The 19,589-nt window shown below is 44.2% G+C and overlaps 1 protein-coding gene across 3 annotated transcripts in view; it reads right to left on the reverse strand.

Annotated features, from left to right (window-relative positions):
- Window positions 1–3,687: 3,687 nt before the first annotated feature.
- The window catches only part of LOC133366476 (polyunsaturated fatty acid lipoxygenase ALOX15B-like), a 29,202-nt gene continuing 13,300 nt past the window's right edge, over window positions 3,688–19,589 (reverse strand). For all 3 annotated transcript variants that reach the window (XM_061589621.1, XM_061589622.1, XM_061589619.1), the window contains exons 7-16: window positions 18,996–19,118; window positions 17,051–17,154; window positions 14,888–15,060; window positions 14,041–14,184; window positions 12,875–13,078; window positions 11,611–11,697; window positions 8,614–8,783; window positions 8,283–8,505; window positions 7,099–7,269; window positions 3,688–6,055 (exon numbers count right to left, since the gene is read on the reverse strand). In XM_061589621.1, the coding sequence (XP_061445605.1) occupies window positions 5,876–6,055; window positions 7,099–7,269; window positions 8,283–8,505; window positions 8,614–8,783; window positions 11,611–11,697; window positions 12,875–13,078; window positions 14,041–14,184; window positions 14,888–15,060; window positions 17,051–17,154; window positions 18,996–19,118 (1,579 nt within the window). In that variant the 3' untranslated portion in view covers window positions 3,688–5,875. The remainder of the gene's footprint in view (window positions 6,056–7,098; window positions 7,270–8,282; window positions 8,506–8,613; window positions 8,784–11,610; window positions 11,698–12,874; window positions 13,079–14,040; window positions 14,185–14,887; window positions 15,061–17,050; window positions 17,155–18,995; window positions 19,119–19,589) is intronic.

The raw sequence follows: 19,589 nt of genomic DNA on the forward strand, positions 1-19,589 counted from the left end.
TAGAATTGTAGAGTTGGAAGGAGCCTATAAGGCCATCAAGTCCAACCCCCTAAAATTTGTTGCACTCTTGTGTGGTTTGCATCATTGCATACAACACACACACACACAGAGCTTGTTGTATTAAACTCTCTGACTTAACTAAGCACAGATCCAGAATAAATAGTGATGTATTTTTCCATCTGTTTAATGAATGTAGTTATATTATATGCTGTTATTTTTTTCTTAATGTTGCCAGTTCTGTGTTGCAAATAATTCAAGAAAATTCAAGAAAACAAAAACACAAAAGCTTAGCTGTTGGATCAGGCCAAAGTGGGCCTGTCTAGTCCAGCACCCTCTTCTCATACTGGCCATCCACATGACCATTATGGGAAGCCCACAAGCTTAGGAGTAACTAAGAACCAAAATGGGCGGTTCATTCCAACCCTACCATAGATTCACACACAACGCTGAATTGTGATTCCTTGAGTTCTCATTTGCCCAAAAACGGAAACATTTCCTTCTCAGCCCAAACTTCTAGCAAGTTGCAAAACCCGAAAAAGACATATACACTCAGAGGAAGAGAAGTGACACCACCTGGAGTCCATGGGTGGTAATGCACTTGCAGCATTGATTATATCAATAATTTAAGATATGCAGACAATACCATACTACTAGCAGAAACCAGTAATGATTTGAAACGAATGCTGATGAAAGTTAAAGAGGAAAGCACAAAAGCAGGACTACAGCTGAACGTCAAGAAGACTAAAGTAATGACAAAAGAAGATTTATATAACTTTGAAGTTGGCAATGAGGACATTGAACTTGTCAAGGATTATCAATAACTCGGCATGGTCATTAACCAAAATGGAGATAATCATCAAGAAATCAGAAGAAGGCTAGGATTGGGGAGGGCATCTATGAAAGAACTAGAAAAGGTCCCCAAATGCAAAGATGTATCACTGAACACTCAAGTCAGGATCATTCAGACCATGGTATTCCCGATCTCTATGTATGGATGTGAAAGTTGGACAGTGAAAAAAGCGGATAAGAGAAAAATCAACTCATTTGAAATGTGGTGTTGGAGGAGAGCTTTGCAGATACCATGGACCACGAAAATGACAAATAATTGGGTGTTAGAACAAATTAAACCAGAACTGTCACTAGAAGCTAAAATGATGCAACTGAGGTTATCATACTTTGGACACATAATGAGAAGACATGATTCATTAGAAAAGACAATAACCCTGGGGAAAACAGAAGGGAGTAGAAAAAGAGGAAGGCTAAACAAGAGATGGATTGAGTCCATAAAGGAAGCCACAGACCTGAACTTACAAGATCTGAGCAGGGTGGTTCATGACAGATGCTCTTGGAGGTCACTGATTCATAAGGTTGCCATAAGTCGTAACTGACTTGAAGGCACAGAACAACAACAAAGAGCACTTTAGAAAAAAGTTTATTAACTGATTTCTCATGAATTTCTTAAGAAAAATTATTCTCCCCTGCTCCACTGATCTCAAAAACATCAAGACAGCATTTAATGCATTATTTTTAAAATTACCAGATCTGTAAAATGTCTGGAAGGCAAATGACTGTACGTGTGAAAACATACAGTCAGGGGCGGCTGGTGCCTCCATGTCAGTGCGGCAGTGGAATCCGCTCCGGGTTTTAGTCTGAACATTCAAGGAGCTGTCCAAGTGGCTCAGTGAGTCTTCCCAGACTTCTTGGAACTATCCATGGTGGCTGAGACAGGCCAACAAACACTGGATGCTGAAAGGCACATGACTGAGAGGAACAGAGGTGATTTGGGGGTTGGGTAAAAAGGGCACGGAAAATGGACAATGGAGAAAAACAGACAGATTTAATTTGAATCAGCTTGCAAAAGTCCAAATTTCTTTCATCCCTCCCCCCGAGAACTTCCTCATTACAGATGCTGTAATTGCTGCCCTGGGCTCCTGCTAGGAGGAAAGGTGGGAAATAAATGTAATAATTACTAAAAATAAATAAATGCTGTTGTATGGAGGGACTCGAGGACAGGAAAGTGTGCTGTTTGTAGTTTCACATGTTTATTTATTAAGATAGCACACGTTTTTCTGCTTTTCCATATATATATATATACATATATTAAATCCTCAAGACAATTTACAATTCATATTCAGAAGAAACAATGAAACAAGAAGAACATCCTAAATAATGAAATAATGAATCAGTGCTTACCATTGCCACAAAATTTATCAGCCAGACTTGAAGACCTGTGCGTCTTGTCAAAAGGATCCCTCACAATCAGATTATGGAATCAGAGTTTGGGATTTTGGGATCCATTTTTGGATGTTGGGCAAAATAGGCATTATGTTATCTAAAATCAATGGGTTGTATCACTCCAGACTCAGTCGTGCTTACAGTAAATGGATTGACTGGCTGAATCTGGGTCCAACCCATAATATATATATTACTTTATTTCATCTGAACTGCCGCAGAGGCTTGATTGGGGGCCAATGCTGAGACCAGTAACAGATCCGTCATGAGGGGAAGCGTAACATCTCTGGTAGTGGGCAGCACATAGAGGGTGGGTTATAGTGTCAGACCAGGGTCTGGCAGACCAGGGTTCAAATCTCTGCTCAGCCATGAAGCTCACTGGAGTACCTTGGGCCAGTCACTGTCTCTCTCAGCCTAGCCTACCTCACAGGGTTGTTGTGAAGATAAAATAGGGAGGCAGAGAACCATGTTTGTCACCTTGAACTCCTTGGAGGAAAGGTGGGATATAAATATAAGAAACAAATAAGATAATCTAATTGTTTATGGGTATGTTCAAAACAATATGTGCTACACTCCTTCAAAGACTCTACACTTCAGACCACAGGTGGGGGTTGGAACCACCTGTTCTAATGCTTCCCCGTGTCAAAAATTCCTAGTTGCAGGAAAAGTTAGCCTGTCAAGGCTGCCTAACCTTCTCTCTGGAACACTTGTTCAACTTTAAAGCTTTCAAACAATGTTTGTTGTTATGTGCCTTCAAGTCAATTACGACTTATGGCAACCCTATGAATGAGCGACCTCTAAGAGCATCTGTCATGAACCACCCTGTTCAGATCTTGCAAGTTCAGGTCTGTGGCTTCCTTGATGGAATCAACCCATCTCTGGTTTGGCCTTCTTTTTCAGCTCCCTTCTGTTTTTCTCAGCATTATTGTCTTTTCTAGTGAATCATGTCTTCTCATGATGTGTCCAAAGTGGTAGTCTTGAGAGGACTTTTCCTTCTCAAGGTCCTGTCCAGCTCTGTGAGCTCAGTCTATTCCTTCTGGGTTGTCTTTGACCATGTGTGTATGGTCTATTCCTGTTCTGCATCCTTCTCCAACCTGGTGCCCTCTAGCTGTTTTGGACTACAACTCCCATCAGCCCCAGCCAGCACAGATGTACTGGCTGGGGCTGATGGGAGTTGTAGTCCAAAGCATCTGGATGGCACCAAGTTGGGGAATGCTGCTGTAATGAGTGTGGGCTTGCTCACTTAACTTGATTCTCCTGTTCAGCTACCACCCACAGCGTGATTTCATCTTGCCTAATCCTGCTTCTTGTTATGTAAATTTGTATAAATGAGCAGAGATTGTCAGCAGTCTGAGATGCGTGTGTGCCAGTGTGTGCGTTTACCGGAGAAAGCAGGCTTTTACCCTGCATTGAGATCACTGAGACGTAAGTCTTAGTAAAATAAGAAAAGCTACTTTATTTATAGAAATACATAGTAGATAGGAAAGGCATACCTAGTTCTAACTAGGTTGGAGGTGCAACACCCAGGTTTGGGAGTCGCCCTCATGGCTCAGGAGAGAGAGGGCAGAGACAAAGGTGTCTCCTCTCTCTCTGACAGTTGAAGAAGAGAAGAAGGAAAGGGCGGAAGGAGGAGGGGCAGATAAGCTTCCCTAAGCATTTCAGTCTGCGACAGAAGGAAGTCAGAGCATCACAGGTAAAGGTAGTCAAGCCTAGCCATCCGGAGGACCCGACCTCTCTCTCTCTTCTGGAACATAAACAAAAGGACAAAACAGGAGTTGTTCTTGCCCCACTTCCAACACTTCTTAGCAGTGGCAAAATTAAGTATGCTGCATGTTCCGCACCATTTCCACACACAACTTTGCTTTGTTTCATTCAGACCATGTGTGATTGTTCCGTAGGAGCTCCTAGACCTCTGAGTCAACACAGGGAGCGTTGAATAGGTTAATTATTATTGAGTTCCTTTTAACAGTAACCATGACAAATGCTCCCAAATGCACAGGGTTGCTTGGTTTTGGTTTTGCAATATAATCTTAGTCAATCTTCTTATGTTCTTATGTTCTTAAGCGGGCCTTGAAATTGCGATAGTCATCTCAACAATTGCACCCCTATGAAATATCTTGTCCCGGTCTGAAGTGACACATACTAATTTGGGTTTGGTATGTTAATTTTTTTTGTATGTGTTAATTTGTTTATTTATTAAGACACACAATATCTTATCTTTCTGAAGCCAATGCTCCACCTTTTGTTCCTGCTCAGCCCAACAAGAGCTGTGAAAGTTAATGTTCAACCCAACTGATCGTACTTTAAGTCTGGCTCCTGAGAATTCAAGAGAAAAAACTCCCTTCTGAGTTGAATACGAAGAGGGGAGGCTGGGAGCGAGCGCACAGCAGTGATGCATGGCGACTTAACAGTGATGGGCGTCCTCTGTACAGTGGTTTTAAGATACCGCATGTAGCAGAGGAAGAACTAACCCCAACTCAGTTCATAATCAACTTGGCTCAGTGCAGCATTTACAACTTTTCTCAGAGAATTCTTAGGAAAAGCTCATCCACTAGTCTAAGAACTCTCACCTAACTTATGATGTTGGCATTTGCACATTGATTAGATGCTGTGGCGGGCATGCACCTGATTGTATTGGACCCGGTGGGGATTGTAGTTCCCAGCAGCCATGGGACAGAGCCGCTTGGAAATTTAACTGTCCCTCCTCCCCAAACAGAAGAGGGGGCTTTCGAGATATGGACGGGGAACAGTAAGCAAACTGGTAACAAAAAGCTGAGATAATAGAGAATACACTTTGTGGTCATTTGAAAATGGAAATGGACTGCCTTCATGTTGATCCCGACTTATGGCGATCCTACGAATAGGGTGTTCATGGTAAGCGGTATTCAGATGGGGTTTCCCATTGCCTCCCTCTGAGGCTAGTCCTCCCCAGCTGGCTAGGGCCTGCTCAGCTTGCCACAGCTGCACAAGCCAGCCCCTTCCTGGTCCACAACTGCCAGCTGGGGGCAACTGTGCTCCTTGGGACTCTGCAGCTTGCCCACGGCTGCTCAGGTGGCAGGGCACGTAACCCCTGAGCCACTCACTGTGGGGTGATCTTTAGCTGGCCCTTGACACCCAGGAGACACGAGCGGGGATTTGAACTCACAGACTCTGGCCTCCCAGCCAGGCTCTCCTCCCCACTGTGCTATTATCAGCTCTATTGTGGTCATTTACATGCACTCCTATACGTGCCTACTTAGAAGGAAGCCCCAGTGGAGTTCTGGGGTGTGGATACAGGATTGCAGCTTAATTCGTAGAACCAGAAAGAGTTTCTCAATGAGAACAAGGGCTGAGCATTAAAAAACTTGGTTGTTCTGTAAAGCAGGTGCCTTTTCGTTCATGTAGCTTCACGGCAATCAAAGAGGATTGGAGTAGGAAGGAAAAGGTTAAACTTTGAAGAAATTCTACACGGATGCGCCTACGTGCACAAGATGCAGAAGTCAGCTGTGCAGAATCTCATAATGCCTCGTTTTACATTCTGAGCCAGAGAAGTCCTTTGGAGAGGCAGACCCCTCAATGCATAATGTCACTGAGCATACTAAGATGGAGAAACTTGGCGATCCATTACAAAATTGGGTGACATCATCATTTAAGCGCCCGAGACCTAAATGGAGATGCTGTTCTCGACCTGAGGAGGGTTCAAGTAGTTGTACGGGAGGGTTAGGGACTTGTTCCTCTTGTTAATATCCTCAGAAATCTCCGCCAGGTGGTTCTGGAAGGCCACCATGAGCCGCTTTGGCTCGTCCTCGGTGAAATGTTCATCGGGATAGAATCCCAAAGGTCTCTGGAAAAGATGTGGGGAAAATCAGCAATGACCATGTCCTAAACTTCCTGCTCAATTCACATTTAATTTATAGTGACTTTCTCACATTCAAAATCCTAAAACCCACATTTAAAACTTCATGGACGCTGTCCCGCATTTTGAAATATTCAAAGCAAAGTTTTTGTTTTGTGTTTAACTGTGATGTTAGGCAAGATGTAGATTGCACTACTACAGGGATATTGAAGCTGTGACCCTCCAGATGTTGCTGGACTCCACCTCCCATCATCCTTGACCATTGGCCATGCTGGCTGGGGCTGATGGGAGCTGGAGTGCAGCAACCTCTGGAAGGCCACAGGTATCCCCCTGCTACTACTGTAATGCAATCCCTCCGATGTGAACTCATTAAAGGATATAGATTTGTGTCTCTGTCCGAATTAATGAGTTGAATGTTTTGAGACTTAATTTATAAGATCTCAAAATTTCAAGGCTAGTTTGAAATGTGTAAAGAATCTTTATTTAAAACAATTATACCTTAAATTGCTATGCAATTAATTATTAATAAAAATGAATTGTAATGAGGGAAATAAAGTTTCAATAGTGCGTCTGATATGATTTGTCCATCTGACAAATAACAATATTATATTTAAAATAGAAGTTTGGGTGTTGTTGTTTTTAAAAAAAGATTAATAATTTTGCAAAAATTCCATTTTGAGACTAAAATTCAACAGTTTAGTAGCAAAACGGAGGTCTACAATTATTTATTTATTTAATCATTCATTCTTTATTAAGTTTTCAAGATATAAAAATAAACATAAAAGAGTGTGTGACATTCCTATTCAAAGCATACAGAACAGTACAGAAAAGGCCTGTCAACATTGCATTGTCATTTGTTTTGATGAATTTGTTCCAGACTGTTTTTCAGAGCTGAGAATGCAACACCATGGAAATATTAGGAAGACCATTTTCCACTGACCTCTGCACAGCCTGTCTACATTTCTTGCCACAGATGGCACATTTTCCCCTCTGGTATCTAACAGAGTCCTGCCTTCACTCCAAATGCTTACCGTGTCTCCAACCTCATTGCTTAGCAACCACAGAGAGCTCAGAGCGATACAGGTGGTATTGACCTGAGGGATGGTCTCAAGGATGCTCTCCAAGGTTGCTGTGCCCTTCACTGTGGGTGGGGGTCTTCTCATGGAAGGTGGAGAGTTGGGGATCCATGCACCATAGTCATACTGCAGATGAGAGAAGCACCAGGTTAAAGCAGACCTCAAGTGTAAAATGTACCCATAATCATGACTAGGGGTGGGGAAGAAACTAGATTTGGCTCGCATTTAAAGCTGAATTTATCAGATTTGCACTTTCTGAAACAATTTGGGAACCAAAACACAGCCATCCTTTGAAATTTGCACTTATCCGAATTTTGCGATGCCTTTCTCCAACCAAGCAATGTTTACAAAAATGCTGATATTAGGAGAAAGTATGCACGAAATGACATACATAACATGAATATATTAAACAATATAAATAACATACACAATGCGTTCTATTAGGATAAATTGCTTGCAAAAATGTGTACATTAATATACTAATATTGCATATTAGGAAAAATTCTCACTAAAATGATGATGAATTTTTATGAAGATTTTTTTAAAACAAATCACGAATTGCTGCAGACATGTGGAGAACCAAACTTCAGATTAGAAAAGTGAGAGAACTGCAACTGACAGATCCTTCCGTCCCTAACCATGACACATTAGGCATGTTCACGCATCACACTGAACACAGGAATAAGCTGCCTCTGCACATGAACATGTGCTTGTGTGAAAGAGTGTGCCCTTGTTGATTCGTGCGGCTCACCTATTTTGTACTCAGGTACACACACCATTCACTCGTTGAATGTTACAGATGAACAACTGGATGAGTGTACAGCTCAACTCTTAGCGTACACAGACTGTACGTTCATTGAATATAACGTGTGAACACCCCTATTGTTGTGGGCACAATCCACTGAGAGGTTTTCCCCAGGCATTGAAAAATAATGCCCCCTTCCTCCACATGGCTGGATCAGACATCAACTCCAGGCAATGTCTGCAACCTAGAAACGATGAAAGATCAGCTGGAGAGTATTTCAAGAGATGAAAGGAGTCTTCTACACATGCCAAAGAAGAGGCAGAATCTATGTTTGCTGTCGGGATGGGAAATGAGTGTGCGTGGACGGGAAGCAGGGAAGGCCTCTCACTCTCACCTGTCCACTGTTGACAGCAGCATGTTGAGCTGAACAGGTGAAAATCACCATTGTCAGGAATTTTGTAAGCTGTTCCATGGTCTCCAGAGACGAGGGAGCACCTGATGTCTTTCTGCTTTGAAAGGCTTCTGTAAAGATCTCCAGAATCCAGCCCTGGAGCTCCGGATCGCTTTGGACGCGGTTATCGGTCTTGTAGTAGAACCTGACGAGGCCCGTCACAAAGCTGGAATATAAAGAGGCCTTCAGCCATTAGAGCAGCCTCCCCGAACCTGGTACCCTCTGGGCATTTTGGACTACAACTCCCATCTGCCCCAGCCAGACCTGGCTTTACCTCTCTATGGCAGCCCATATCTTCATTCCGTCATCCCGGTAGTAGTAGTTAGCGATGGAAGTGACTCTGCGGGCCTCAATGTTGTCTGGGAGGCAGAGGGAGGCATAGGTCATATTGGAGGCACCTTTCCCCACAATGGGCACAATTCCTTCGAAGCCTGCAGAGGTAGCCTGAAAGAATGGTCAAGGGAGAGCTGGATTAAGAAGAGCCTGGCTGCTGGATCAGGGCAAAGGCTCATCAGAGTCCAGCATCCTCTTCTTACAGCCACTGTGGCTGGTAGCCAGTTATATAGCCTTATTCTCCATGGTTTTCTCTCCTCCAAGACATCCACGTTGGTGACCATCTCATTTTGTGGAAGTGACCTCCACAGGCGAACTATTCAAGCTGTCCATACCTGCTTTCATGTTGTGAGTGTGTGCGATGTGGGACAGGACAGCGGGGAGATAAAATTTGCTACCATTTAGCTACCGGCCTACGTTCAAGGTTTTGGTATTGGAGCACAAAGCCCTATACAGCTTGGGACCAGGATATCTGAAAGATCACCTCATTGCCTACATACCCAGCAGATCACTGCATTTTGCAGGACAGGACATCTTACAGATGCCATCCTATCAGGAGGTCCGTTCCACACAATGTCAGAATGAGGCCTTTAGTGTGGTGGCACCTATACTTTGGAACTACCTCCCATTCTGTATCAGATAGCTGCCTTCTCTGTTGTCTTTTCAGCACCTGCTAAAAATGTTCCTCTTTCAACAAGACTTCTGCAATCTTTATCCCAGTTGGTATCTGTCTTGGATCTGAGTTGTTTTTATGCATGTGCTGTTGTTTTAAACTGTTTTGATATTTATAATAGTTTTTTAAATGGTTTTTATATATGCAATTGTTTTTAAATTGTTTTCATATAAGCCATTGTTTTAACTTTCTCTCTCTATATATCTGTTTTACATATGTTATTATATTGTAAATCGCTTTGGGATGCCTCATGGGAAATGATTCATAAATGAAATGTCTTCAACAAGCTCCCTGCATTGTGAGAAAACCAGGTATTATTTCATTTTTAATTCTATGACACCTTTCTAGATTACTGTACCTAATGAATTTCCCTGGAGAAGATCTATTGGATTAGTCTTAGGTGGCAAAACTGAAATGAATTTCAGCAAAAAAAGAAGTAAATAACGCTTTCTAATTTTAAAGAAAAAATGTGGAATGTATAAATATTCCAAATTATGCATGCTGATAGATTTAAATGCTTGTGTGGCAGGGGGATAAGACATATACTGAACTTGGTAAACTGATATTCATTTTTTTATTTATTCATATTCCCCCTCCTTTCAAATCCACGGATCATAAAACAATTCATTTAATGTTAGAGTTTTTAACATTATTATTTTAAATTTCTTTAGTCAAATTAAAGATGTTAAGTTTTTTAAGTATCTGTGAAGAAATCCTATTGATTAAACTCTGTTTTAAAGGATTCTATGTAATGTATTCTGTAATGCATGTTGTAATGCATTTTATGGGGGAAGTTTTCTGTCTGGTCAGGTGAAAGTTGGTTTAGGGGCTCATCTACATGGAGGTTTACTGTGTCTTTGGTGCTACTCACATCGCCTTTTAATTTGCATGGTTCACATGATGTTACCAGCAAACAGAAGCTACCACGCAATTTCCTCCCTGTAAATCCATACTAACCCAATTCGCTGATAATACGAAAAGTGGAGGCGCTGCAGTCCTCCTTGTAGACACTTTGCTCTGATGCTTTCAGGTGGGTGTGTCAATCATTCCCCTCTCCAAGCCCACTATTTCCTCCTCTCTTCTTTCATTTTGTTTCCTGTGGGTTGACAAGCAACTTCCAGTTGCTCTCCTCTGTTCTGCTGGCTTTTTTTATGTTGCTGCAAACGGTACCGTTATTTTTCTTTCCCCCCTAACTTGTGCACAAAAGCACAACACTGCTCAAACAAAGATTTGTATTTCAGCTGTATCCAACCAGGGAAAATACAGATAGTCACAATTCCAGGTTGTTGTTGTTTTAAATGGAACCTACTGCAGCTGGTAGAACAAACTGAGCATACTCAGTTGCCAAACAGTGAGAGGGAGTGGAAATGTTAAATTAGAGGGCGTGGTCATTAGGAAACTGTGTGATTAATCCTTCCCCTCACTGTGAATAGAAAACACCCGTTCACAGCTGGCATTGAGCCCTTACTGTGGACGGTGCAAATAGAAAATGGAGGTAAAAACAGTGTCTTTAGTATGAAGTAATGCTCCCATGTGGATAAGCCCTAAATGTCACTGGGGAACCTTAACTGACAGCCAAGGAGGGAAGGAAGATAGAACTCTCAGTATGCAAAAGCAGGATAGAAGGGAGGTATTTTCTGGTTGGTGCTTGCAGGTTTAGAATACTTAGTTAGACAGTGTGATTGGCTGGGGCTGATCCAGAGGGGCCAGAAGAAGGAATATATGGCAGGGTTCTAGTCAATCAAAGGTCAGTCCAGGTTGGTTGGGGGAGAGAGTCTCAGTTGGTGTTGTTGTTTGTGGTGGACTACCAGAAGCAGAAGAGAATTGAGGAAGAAGAAAGAAGACCTGAAATGAAGGCAGAATGGCTTGGTGGCCAAAAACTTGCTGGGGTAGCCAAATCACTGGTTTTCAAGTAATATTTCAGGTGCACAAGATTTAGAATTCAGTTTTTTTAAGAAAGGCTTTGAGCTGTGAACCATTTTTGACATATTTCTGTATCTGATTGTCTGGGTTCAGCTTTCAAACAAAATCTGCTGCATTTTAGACAGTGTTTTGTACCTGGACATCTTTGTCACTGCTTGTTTGTTTGTTCAGTTTAGAGAGAGTGTGCTAATCTGGCAAGGATACCTACTCCATGGAGAAAATTGCTAAGGCAATTCATAGGCTTTGGATGCATCTTCTTTGTAGGCCTTGGAATACAACACTAACAAAGTGGGAAGGAAAAGGCACTGGGCATACTGAATGGGAAAAGGCACTGTCTCTTACCTTATCCATCATGCCACCTTCCATGATGAGCCTGACCCTGGCCAAAGCATTGATCTGGAGGGTGTAGCGGAAGTGTGGGATCAGCAGCTGCAAGGTGGAAGAGAAATCTGTTGAATTCTTGAACTGTAACACTGGAAGAGTGACTTGAAAGCCATGCAGCCAGACTTCCAACCAAGGCACTGGAGAAGACTCCCTCGCTCCTGACAGTTCACTACTGCAGGCCCATCTATGCAGCTTGACAGATCATGGATACAAGGGGTGGTGAACTGATTGATGACTCACTATGCATAGCTCGCGATATATGCTTGTGCAGCATCCAAGATCCTTTGGCAGAATATGTGCCCTCAGATTCCTCTGCCAAAAAAGTCCCCCCTCCCTAACAGAAGCAATCCCCTTAATTCTTAAAGGATATGAACAGATATGGCACCATGGTGGGCTCTACCATTCTGAACAGTTCTGGGCTTGCAATACCAGCCCTTCCATTAAGCAGAGTGAGGCTGCTGACTCAGGCGACTTATAACGTGGATGGCCTCTGCCTCCACCGCTGTTCCCTCCGACTCCCCTAAACTAGCCTGCTCTGAGGCCCCTAAGCTACTCTGTTGTCCTTAAGTACAACGAAAGATGTTGGCCCTTTGTGAATGTTGAAGGGAGAACATCAGAAGAGGCCTGCCGCTGGATCAGGCTGGTGGCCCATCTAGTCCAGCATCCTGTTCTCACAGTGGCCAACCAGATGCCTCTGGGAGGCTCACCAGCAGGACTTGAGCACAAGAGCACTCTCCCCACTTGTGATTCCCAGCAACTGGCGTTCAGAGGTATACAGCCTCCGACAGTGGAAGTAGAACAGAGCCACCATGGAGGAGGACTTGTAGCCAGTGACAGCCTTATCCTCCATGAATCTGTCTAATCCTTTTAAAAATCTATTCAAGCTGGTAGTCTTCCAGTCAGATTCTGTACATTGAATTGTGGAGGGGGGGCACCATCTTGTCCTTGGCCTCAGGCAGCAAAATGCCTTGAGGTGGCCTTGTACACCAGCGTAGCACCTCCCTCCCCATCCAGGTAGCACTTTCCAAGATGGACTTGCTCATAGTTTGACCTTTGAGCTTGTCAGGTGATGGCTGCGATGGCAGGAAAGGGAACTAAGGCCATCTCCTCACCTTTTCTTGCCCCCTCAGGGATCTCTCTGGCTGCAAGTAGTTATCTCAAGCGAGGCTGAGAACCCTAACAGGACTGGGGCATTGTTGCTGTTGCGCTCCCGTTGCCCTACCTTGAAGAGAGGATGACACAACGGCAAATGCCTCAGAGTGCACACAGCAAAGACTTCGGCCATCAGGTGTGTCCGGAGGAGGTGGGAGATGTTCTGGTGGACGTGGAAGTCGGCGTTGCGCACCCACATCTTAGCCAGGGTCCAATCCCACACAGGATCACAGGGGAGGAAGATGGGGCTGTCGGGGCCAGGGGTTTGGTCGAGCTGAGGAAAAGAAGGAGAGAAGCCCACGATTGGTGATGGTGGGGGTGACCGAGGAGGAGGGGTGGGAGAGAAATGCAGTTCAGTTCGCATTTCAAGCAGAAGTTATCAAAACACAGAACCGGAGCACGGCCATCCTTTGAAAGTCGCACTTGTTTGAATTTTCCGATGCAGTTCGCCAACCAAACAATGTTTACAAAAATGCTTATATAAGGGAAAAGTGTGCATAAAAAATGTGTACATTAGTTAAAACTGCCTACAAAAATATGTTTATTGGGAGAAATCCCCACTAAAACGTTGGAGAATTTTCATAAGGATTTTTTTAAAAATTGCAAATTGCTGCGGAAATGTGGAGAGCTGAATTCAAGATTGGAAAAATGAGAAACTGAGAGAATAAAGAATGGACAGAACTATGGAGGGGAGGGAATGGAACAGCGGGGAGGGCAGGTTGGAACAGGCCCCCAAGAGGGGTCATTGGGCTAGGTGTCAACCTAATGGATCTTTGCCAGAGCATTGCGTTGCGTTGGGGGGGGGGTCAAATCTCTCCACTGCCAATTCCCTCAAGTGTGAATGAGACAGAGGGAGACAGAGAGGCATGAGTGAGTGAAAGGAGGGGGAAAGGCAATGTTTTGGAGATGCATGCCCCTCCTCATCTCGCCATCTGACTTGTTCTATGGGGTTGTTCCAGCTAGCTGAAGGGGGCCACTTTGGCCTCCGGGAATGCCAGCTGCCGACCTCTAGCATATAGCCATAGAGGAGGAAAGGGAGCATGCGTGGACAGGCTATTGCGAGGCCTAGAGAAGCCAGAAGGCCCTTGCAGAGGCCGGAAAGCCACTGGCAGTTCCCACAAGGAGACAGGCTGGTGTTTTGCGACATCAGCCCCCAGTTCTTGCAAGATTCAAGGAACTGACCGTTCCCAGCCCATTAATGGGGCTGGTTTCCAGCATCCTGTTTTGGTTGTTTACCTGGATAGCAATGGGGACAAGGTCCCTGGAAGGCGTCTGGTACAGGAGGCAGAGAGGGGCTGCCATGTACTGCTGCTGGCCTTGGATTATGTTGGTCGGGATGCCCTCAAGGATCTTGTAATCCACGATGAAGACATTTCCCTTCTTTAAAGAAAGAACAATTAGGGGGGCAGTGGGGTCGTCACTATGCTTGCTGTGAGAATAAGCCAACCCACAGCGCTGAGATGCAACCCACACCCCGTGAGGCCCTGGTGGCTAAGATGCAGCCAGTTCTGGAGTGGGTAAGAATTTTGAATCAGTTCGCATGTCAAACAGGCCTTAACAAATTTGCGATTTCCAAAACAATTTGAGAACCGAAAAGCAGCCATCCTTTGAAATTCGCATTTATTAGAATTTTGGGATGCAGTTCACCAACTAAACAACATTTACAAAAATGCATATATTAGGGGAAAGTGTGCATAAAAATGAAGACATGAGTAAAAATAACATGCAAAAAGGCATGAAATGATAAGAAATGGCTTGCAAAACTGCATATATTGTCAAAACTGCCTACAAAAGTGTGGTTTTTTGGAGAAATTCGCAATAAAATGATGGAGAATTTTCATGAGGATTTTTTTTAAAAATCCACAGATTGCTGTAGAAATGTGGAGAACTGAATTTAACACTGGAAAAATGAGGAACGGAGAGAACCGAAACTGGCAGATCTTTCCATCCCTAGCCAGCTCTAGAGTGGGGCATTCCAGCTGCCTCTTGAGATGAGAGCCTCTGTTCTGTGGGGAATCTCTTACCCCATGGAAATATGCAGTGGCTGTTCACTTGGGGAAGTCAGGAACGAAAAGCAAATCACCTGGATTTCCTCCTGCAGGGTGGTGGATGCCCCAAGGAAGCCAGCTACCATCTCTTGGGTCACAGGGAAGTTGGCCGGGATCTTGGTACACTTCTCGATCACCATGGGGTTGACGCCATTCAGATACTGGTAGCCAAAGAAAGCATCTTCTTGCCAGTGATCAGCAACGTACTCTGGAGACAAAGAAAAGCTGTGTTGTTGTTTTTTAAAGGCTCCTTCCATTGGTGGCTTTCCAACTGACTGGGAAACTATCATTCAAAACTGGAGAAAGAGGTGTGGAGGGGAGAGAGCTCAGATGTCAGGAATCTGCCCTTATTCTCTTGCAGGAGGAAAAAGACAATTGCATTATATAACGCAGGACTCCAGGGTCCAATATCAATCATAAGAAAGGTCTGGCTCCTGGATCAGGCCAACAGCCTATCTAGTCCAGCATCCGGTTCTCGTTGCAGCCAACCAGATGCCTCTGGGAAACCTGAAAGCAGAACCTGAGCGCAGCACAACTGCACTCTCCCCACTTGTGATGACCAGCAACTGGCATTCCGATGCACACTGTCTCCGACAGGGGAGGCAGCCTTTGCCAGATGTTTTGGACTGCCGACTCCCATCAGCCCCAGGGAGCAGTCTGGGAGTGGATTGAAACAGTGAAGGGAGTCAGGTCTGGTGGATTAAGGCAAGAGAGTGATGGGCCTAGGACTCCTGGGTTTGATTGTGAGTTCTGGAAAGGAGAGAGAGGCCTAGCAGCCAGTTTTTGGGGCCAAGGGCCTGTCTGAAGCATTGGGGCCTCAGTTAGGGGGCCAGTCAAGTTTATTGTTGTTGTTATGTGCCTTCAAGTCGATTACGACTTATGGTGACCCTATGAATCAGCGACCTCCAAGAGCATCTGTCATGAACCACCCTGTTCAGATCTTGTACGTTCAGGTCTGTGGCTTCCTTTATGGAATCAATCCATCTCTTATTTGGCCTTTCTCTTTTTCTACTCCCTTCTGTTTTTCCTAGCATTATTGTCTTTTCTACTGAATCATGTCTTCTCATTATGTGTCCAAAGTTCATAGTAAGTTCATAGTAAGAACGTAAGATGAGCCCTGCTGTGTGAGGCCAAAGGGGGCCCATCTCGTCCAGCATCCTGTTCTCACAGTGGCCAACCAGATGCCACAATGGGAAGCCACAAGTAGGACATGAGCGCAACAGTGCGCTTCCCACTTGCAACTTGTGATGCGGGGAGAAATTCGATTTAGTTCGCATTTCAAGCAGAATCTATCAAATCTGCACTCCCTGAAACAATATGAGAACCGAAACACACCTATCTTACAAAAGTTGCACTTATCCGAATTTTGCAATGCAATTCTCCAAACAACCGATGTTTACAAAAATGTATCTGTTCGGGACAAATGTGTTTAACAATGAGTATATTAGTCAAACTTGCATATAAAAATCTATTCATTAGGAGAAATTCACACTAAAATGCTGAAGAATTTTCATGAGTTTTTTGTTTTAATTGTAAATTGCTGCAGAAATGTGGAGAACTGAATTTAAGGTTGGAAAAATGAGAAAATGAGAGAACTGAAATGGAGAGATACTTCCAACCCTTTTTGTGAATCTCAAGCCTTGGTATTCAGAGGCAGAGTGCCTCCAAAAGTGAAGGCCGTGGACAGTATTTGGCATGATTCTTTCTTCTCCTCAACTCTGTCCAAACATCTTCTAGGGAATGGGCACCCTTGGATTATGGTTGACCTTTTTAATCTTGCAGGGCTCCTGTCCAAATTTGAGAGGTAAAACTTCCCACGTCAACCTAGCTTCCTGCTAGGGAAAACTACATCTGTTGAATTTTTGCCTGTTATACCATTGTAAAAAGGTTCAAGATGGGGCAGGATCTTAGCTCAGTGGTACAAGCACCTGCTTTGCATGCACAAGTTCCCAGGTTCACTTTCTGGTATCTCCAGGTAAGTCTGGGAATGTCTCCTCTCTGAAACTCTGGAGAGCGGCTGCCAATCAGTGTTGACAGTACTGACCTAGATGGACTACTGGTGCAAGGCAGCTTCCTATCTTCCTAAGATTCTGGCACACACACACTCAAATGTGCCCACTCTATTCTAGGCAAAGCACTTAAAAAAATGAACTTCCATGCATTTCATTTTTCTTACACATGTGCAAACAGGGACGTACCTGAAACTGGTGTTTTGTTGAACCAGAAAACCTTTCGGATGTCTTCCATTTTCTTCCAAGACTCCTGGCAGTTCATTAATCCCTTCAGCTTCATCTCCATCACTCTAAGGGGTGGGGGAGGAGGAAACTGGGTGAGAGCTGAAGATCACAGCCAGTCGGGTCACACGTATACAGCCTGCTCCAGGTCATAGCAAATAATGAACCAATTCTGGAATAACTGAAGCAGGAAGTGTGGGGACTGCTTGCTAGGAATGTGGTTTGTCAACAGCAGTCTTTGGCTCTTGCAGGGCAAATGATCAGCCTGCTGTGCTGGATGAACTGGAAAAATGATCTGCTATCTGATCAGGTCCCCTGTGAAAGAGACCCTCGAGGGATCTCAGTATGACTTTGCACAGACGGTCAGTTAGCACAGAAATGGCCAGTGGCGCAGTTAGGTGATTTCAGACTCTGGACATAATGGTCTTACAGTGGACTCTTTCTTTAGATGCTCATGTCCATGACTTCACTTATTTCAAAATGTGGTAAGCTAGTCCCGTTGCATTGCAGAGGTGGGTGGACCTGCTCATTCTCTTGAGTGGAGCCTTAGGAATCTGCCCCAGAGTCCTAAACTGCTCAGGGATGGACAAATCTACCCATTTTGGTTTCCTTTCGAAAATCCTCATGAAAATCTGTCAGCACTTTAATGTGCATCTCTCTCTCTGCAGTTTTGCTTAATATACCCATTCTTGCAAACCATTCCCTCGAATGCATTTTTGAATGTTATTTTCACTCACAAATGCATGTTTATACAAACATTCCCTAAATGTATTTATATTAATAATATTAATATTATTAATAATAATAAAACCCACAAAATTTGTATACTGCTTATATGTTTAAAAATATCCTCTAGGTAGTTCACAAAGAAATAAGTTTCTCCCTGCATCCCAAACTCTTCTGCCCCCACTGGTGATAGTCTCTTGATTTCCTCTGATTTCCTTGATTTTCTTCCTCGCTCCCTTTCGCTTGCTGGTGATATCATGGTGTGGCCATTTTGAACAGCCACAGCAGCAAAACTCCATTTTGTAGGCTGCGCCTGTAAAGTCCAGCCACTTGGTTGCAACTGATGCATCTTAAGAGTGGGCATTTTCCTTCCTTACCTGCCTCTGTCAGTTGCTAGTCTCCCAAAGTGTACTTTCAGGCTGAGGAGTGGTTTGTGGAAGGACACTGATGGTGAGGTTCCCACTACCACATAACAGACCTGCCAGCGTGACTACCTTGCTTCAACATAGGGGTGGAGAACCTCCAGCGCAGGGGCCAAGAGCGGCCCTCCAGGACTCCCTACCCAGGCCTTGCTGGGACTCTCCGAATGCCTTTCATCACCACCCGGCTTCAGAATGTCTTTGGGTAATTGTGCTGGGCCGGAATGTGTCATTGATCATGCCTCTTGCTTGCCAAGATAGACAGGTGTAGGGGTGTGTCTGCGTGCGCGCATGTGTATCAGTTGCTCCACCCACTTTTCTCCCTGGCCTCGCCCACCCTCCAGTATGTGCCCCCCAAACGTTGCAAATGAGGGGATGTGGGCCTCAGGCTGGAAAGCCCCCCCTTTCTACTTTAACACCTGGTTGAGGAGGTCCATCTGCTAAAAAAACAGCGGCCTAGAAGCAGCTTTACTGGTTTTGATAATACCAACCCATGTATTTTTATTATTGTTGTTGTTATTGTTGTTGTTATTGTTGTTATAAAATAGGTTGCTTTTCTCACAAAGTGACCCTAAGTGACTTACATAACTCATCACATAACTCTTCACAGCTCAGGGCTGGAACTGAAGGGAGGAGACTGGCTTGTTGACATATGAAGATTAGATAGATAGATAGATAGATAGATAGATACTGGGGGTGAGCCAGGCAGATCTTGACTGCCGAGATGCCACCTCTCCATATGGTCCTAAGTCTTCAGGACTCACGTGACTTTCGACCGCAGCAGGAAGGCTCCCAGCTTGGTTAAGGAGAACTTCATGTTGGTGTCCAGCTCCTCTATCTTCTCCACAGCCAGGCACTGAGGCATTCCCGGCGCAAATACTGCCCACCTGGATTTAAAATTAGATTTTGATGAAGATTTGGGGTTTTCTTTTGTTTTTTAAGAATTCACTTTAAGCTTAGTTGTCACTGAGGGGTGGAACCTGCATCACCACTTCAAAATGCAGGTGAGAAGTCGCATGATGAAACCTTCCTCCATTCATAATTACAATGATTATGATAATAATAACATGGGTCCTGTAGCAAAATGTTGCAGTGCAGAGAGTTCCCTGTACCACCAAGTCAGCCTTGCCCTCCTCCATAATATTCCATTCCATTCACCCTACCCCTCAACAGTCAGTCATCAGTCTACACCCACTGAGCGTGCTATGTCCTTATTGTCTGTTTTGGTTCCCCCCCCTCTTTAGGGTCCCCCCCCAATGGTGATGTTTTGTTTTGCTAACCTGCTGATACCTCCTGCTTGTGCCTGAGTGGTGTCATTTTGGCTACATGTACCTGAATTTGCTTATTTCCTCCTCTCA

Source organism: Rhineura floridana, chromosome 11, assembly GCF_030035675.1.
Source record: "Rhineura floridana isolate rRhiFlo1 chromosome 11, rRhiFlo1.hap2, whole genome shotgun sequence".
Lineage (NCBI taxonomy): Eukaryota > Metazoa > Chordata > Lepidosauria > Squamata > Rhineuridae > Rhineura > Rhineura floridana.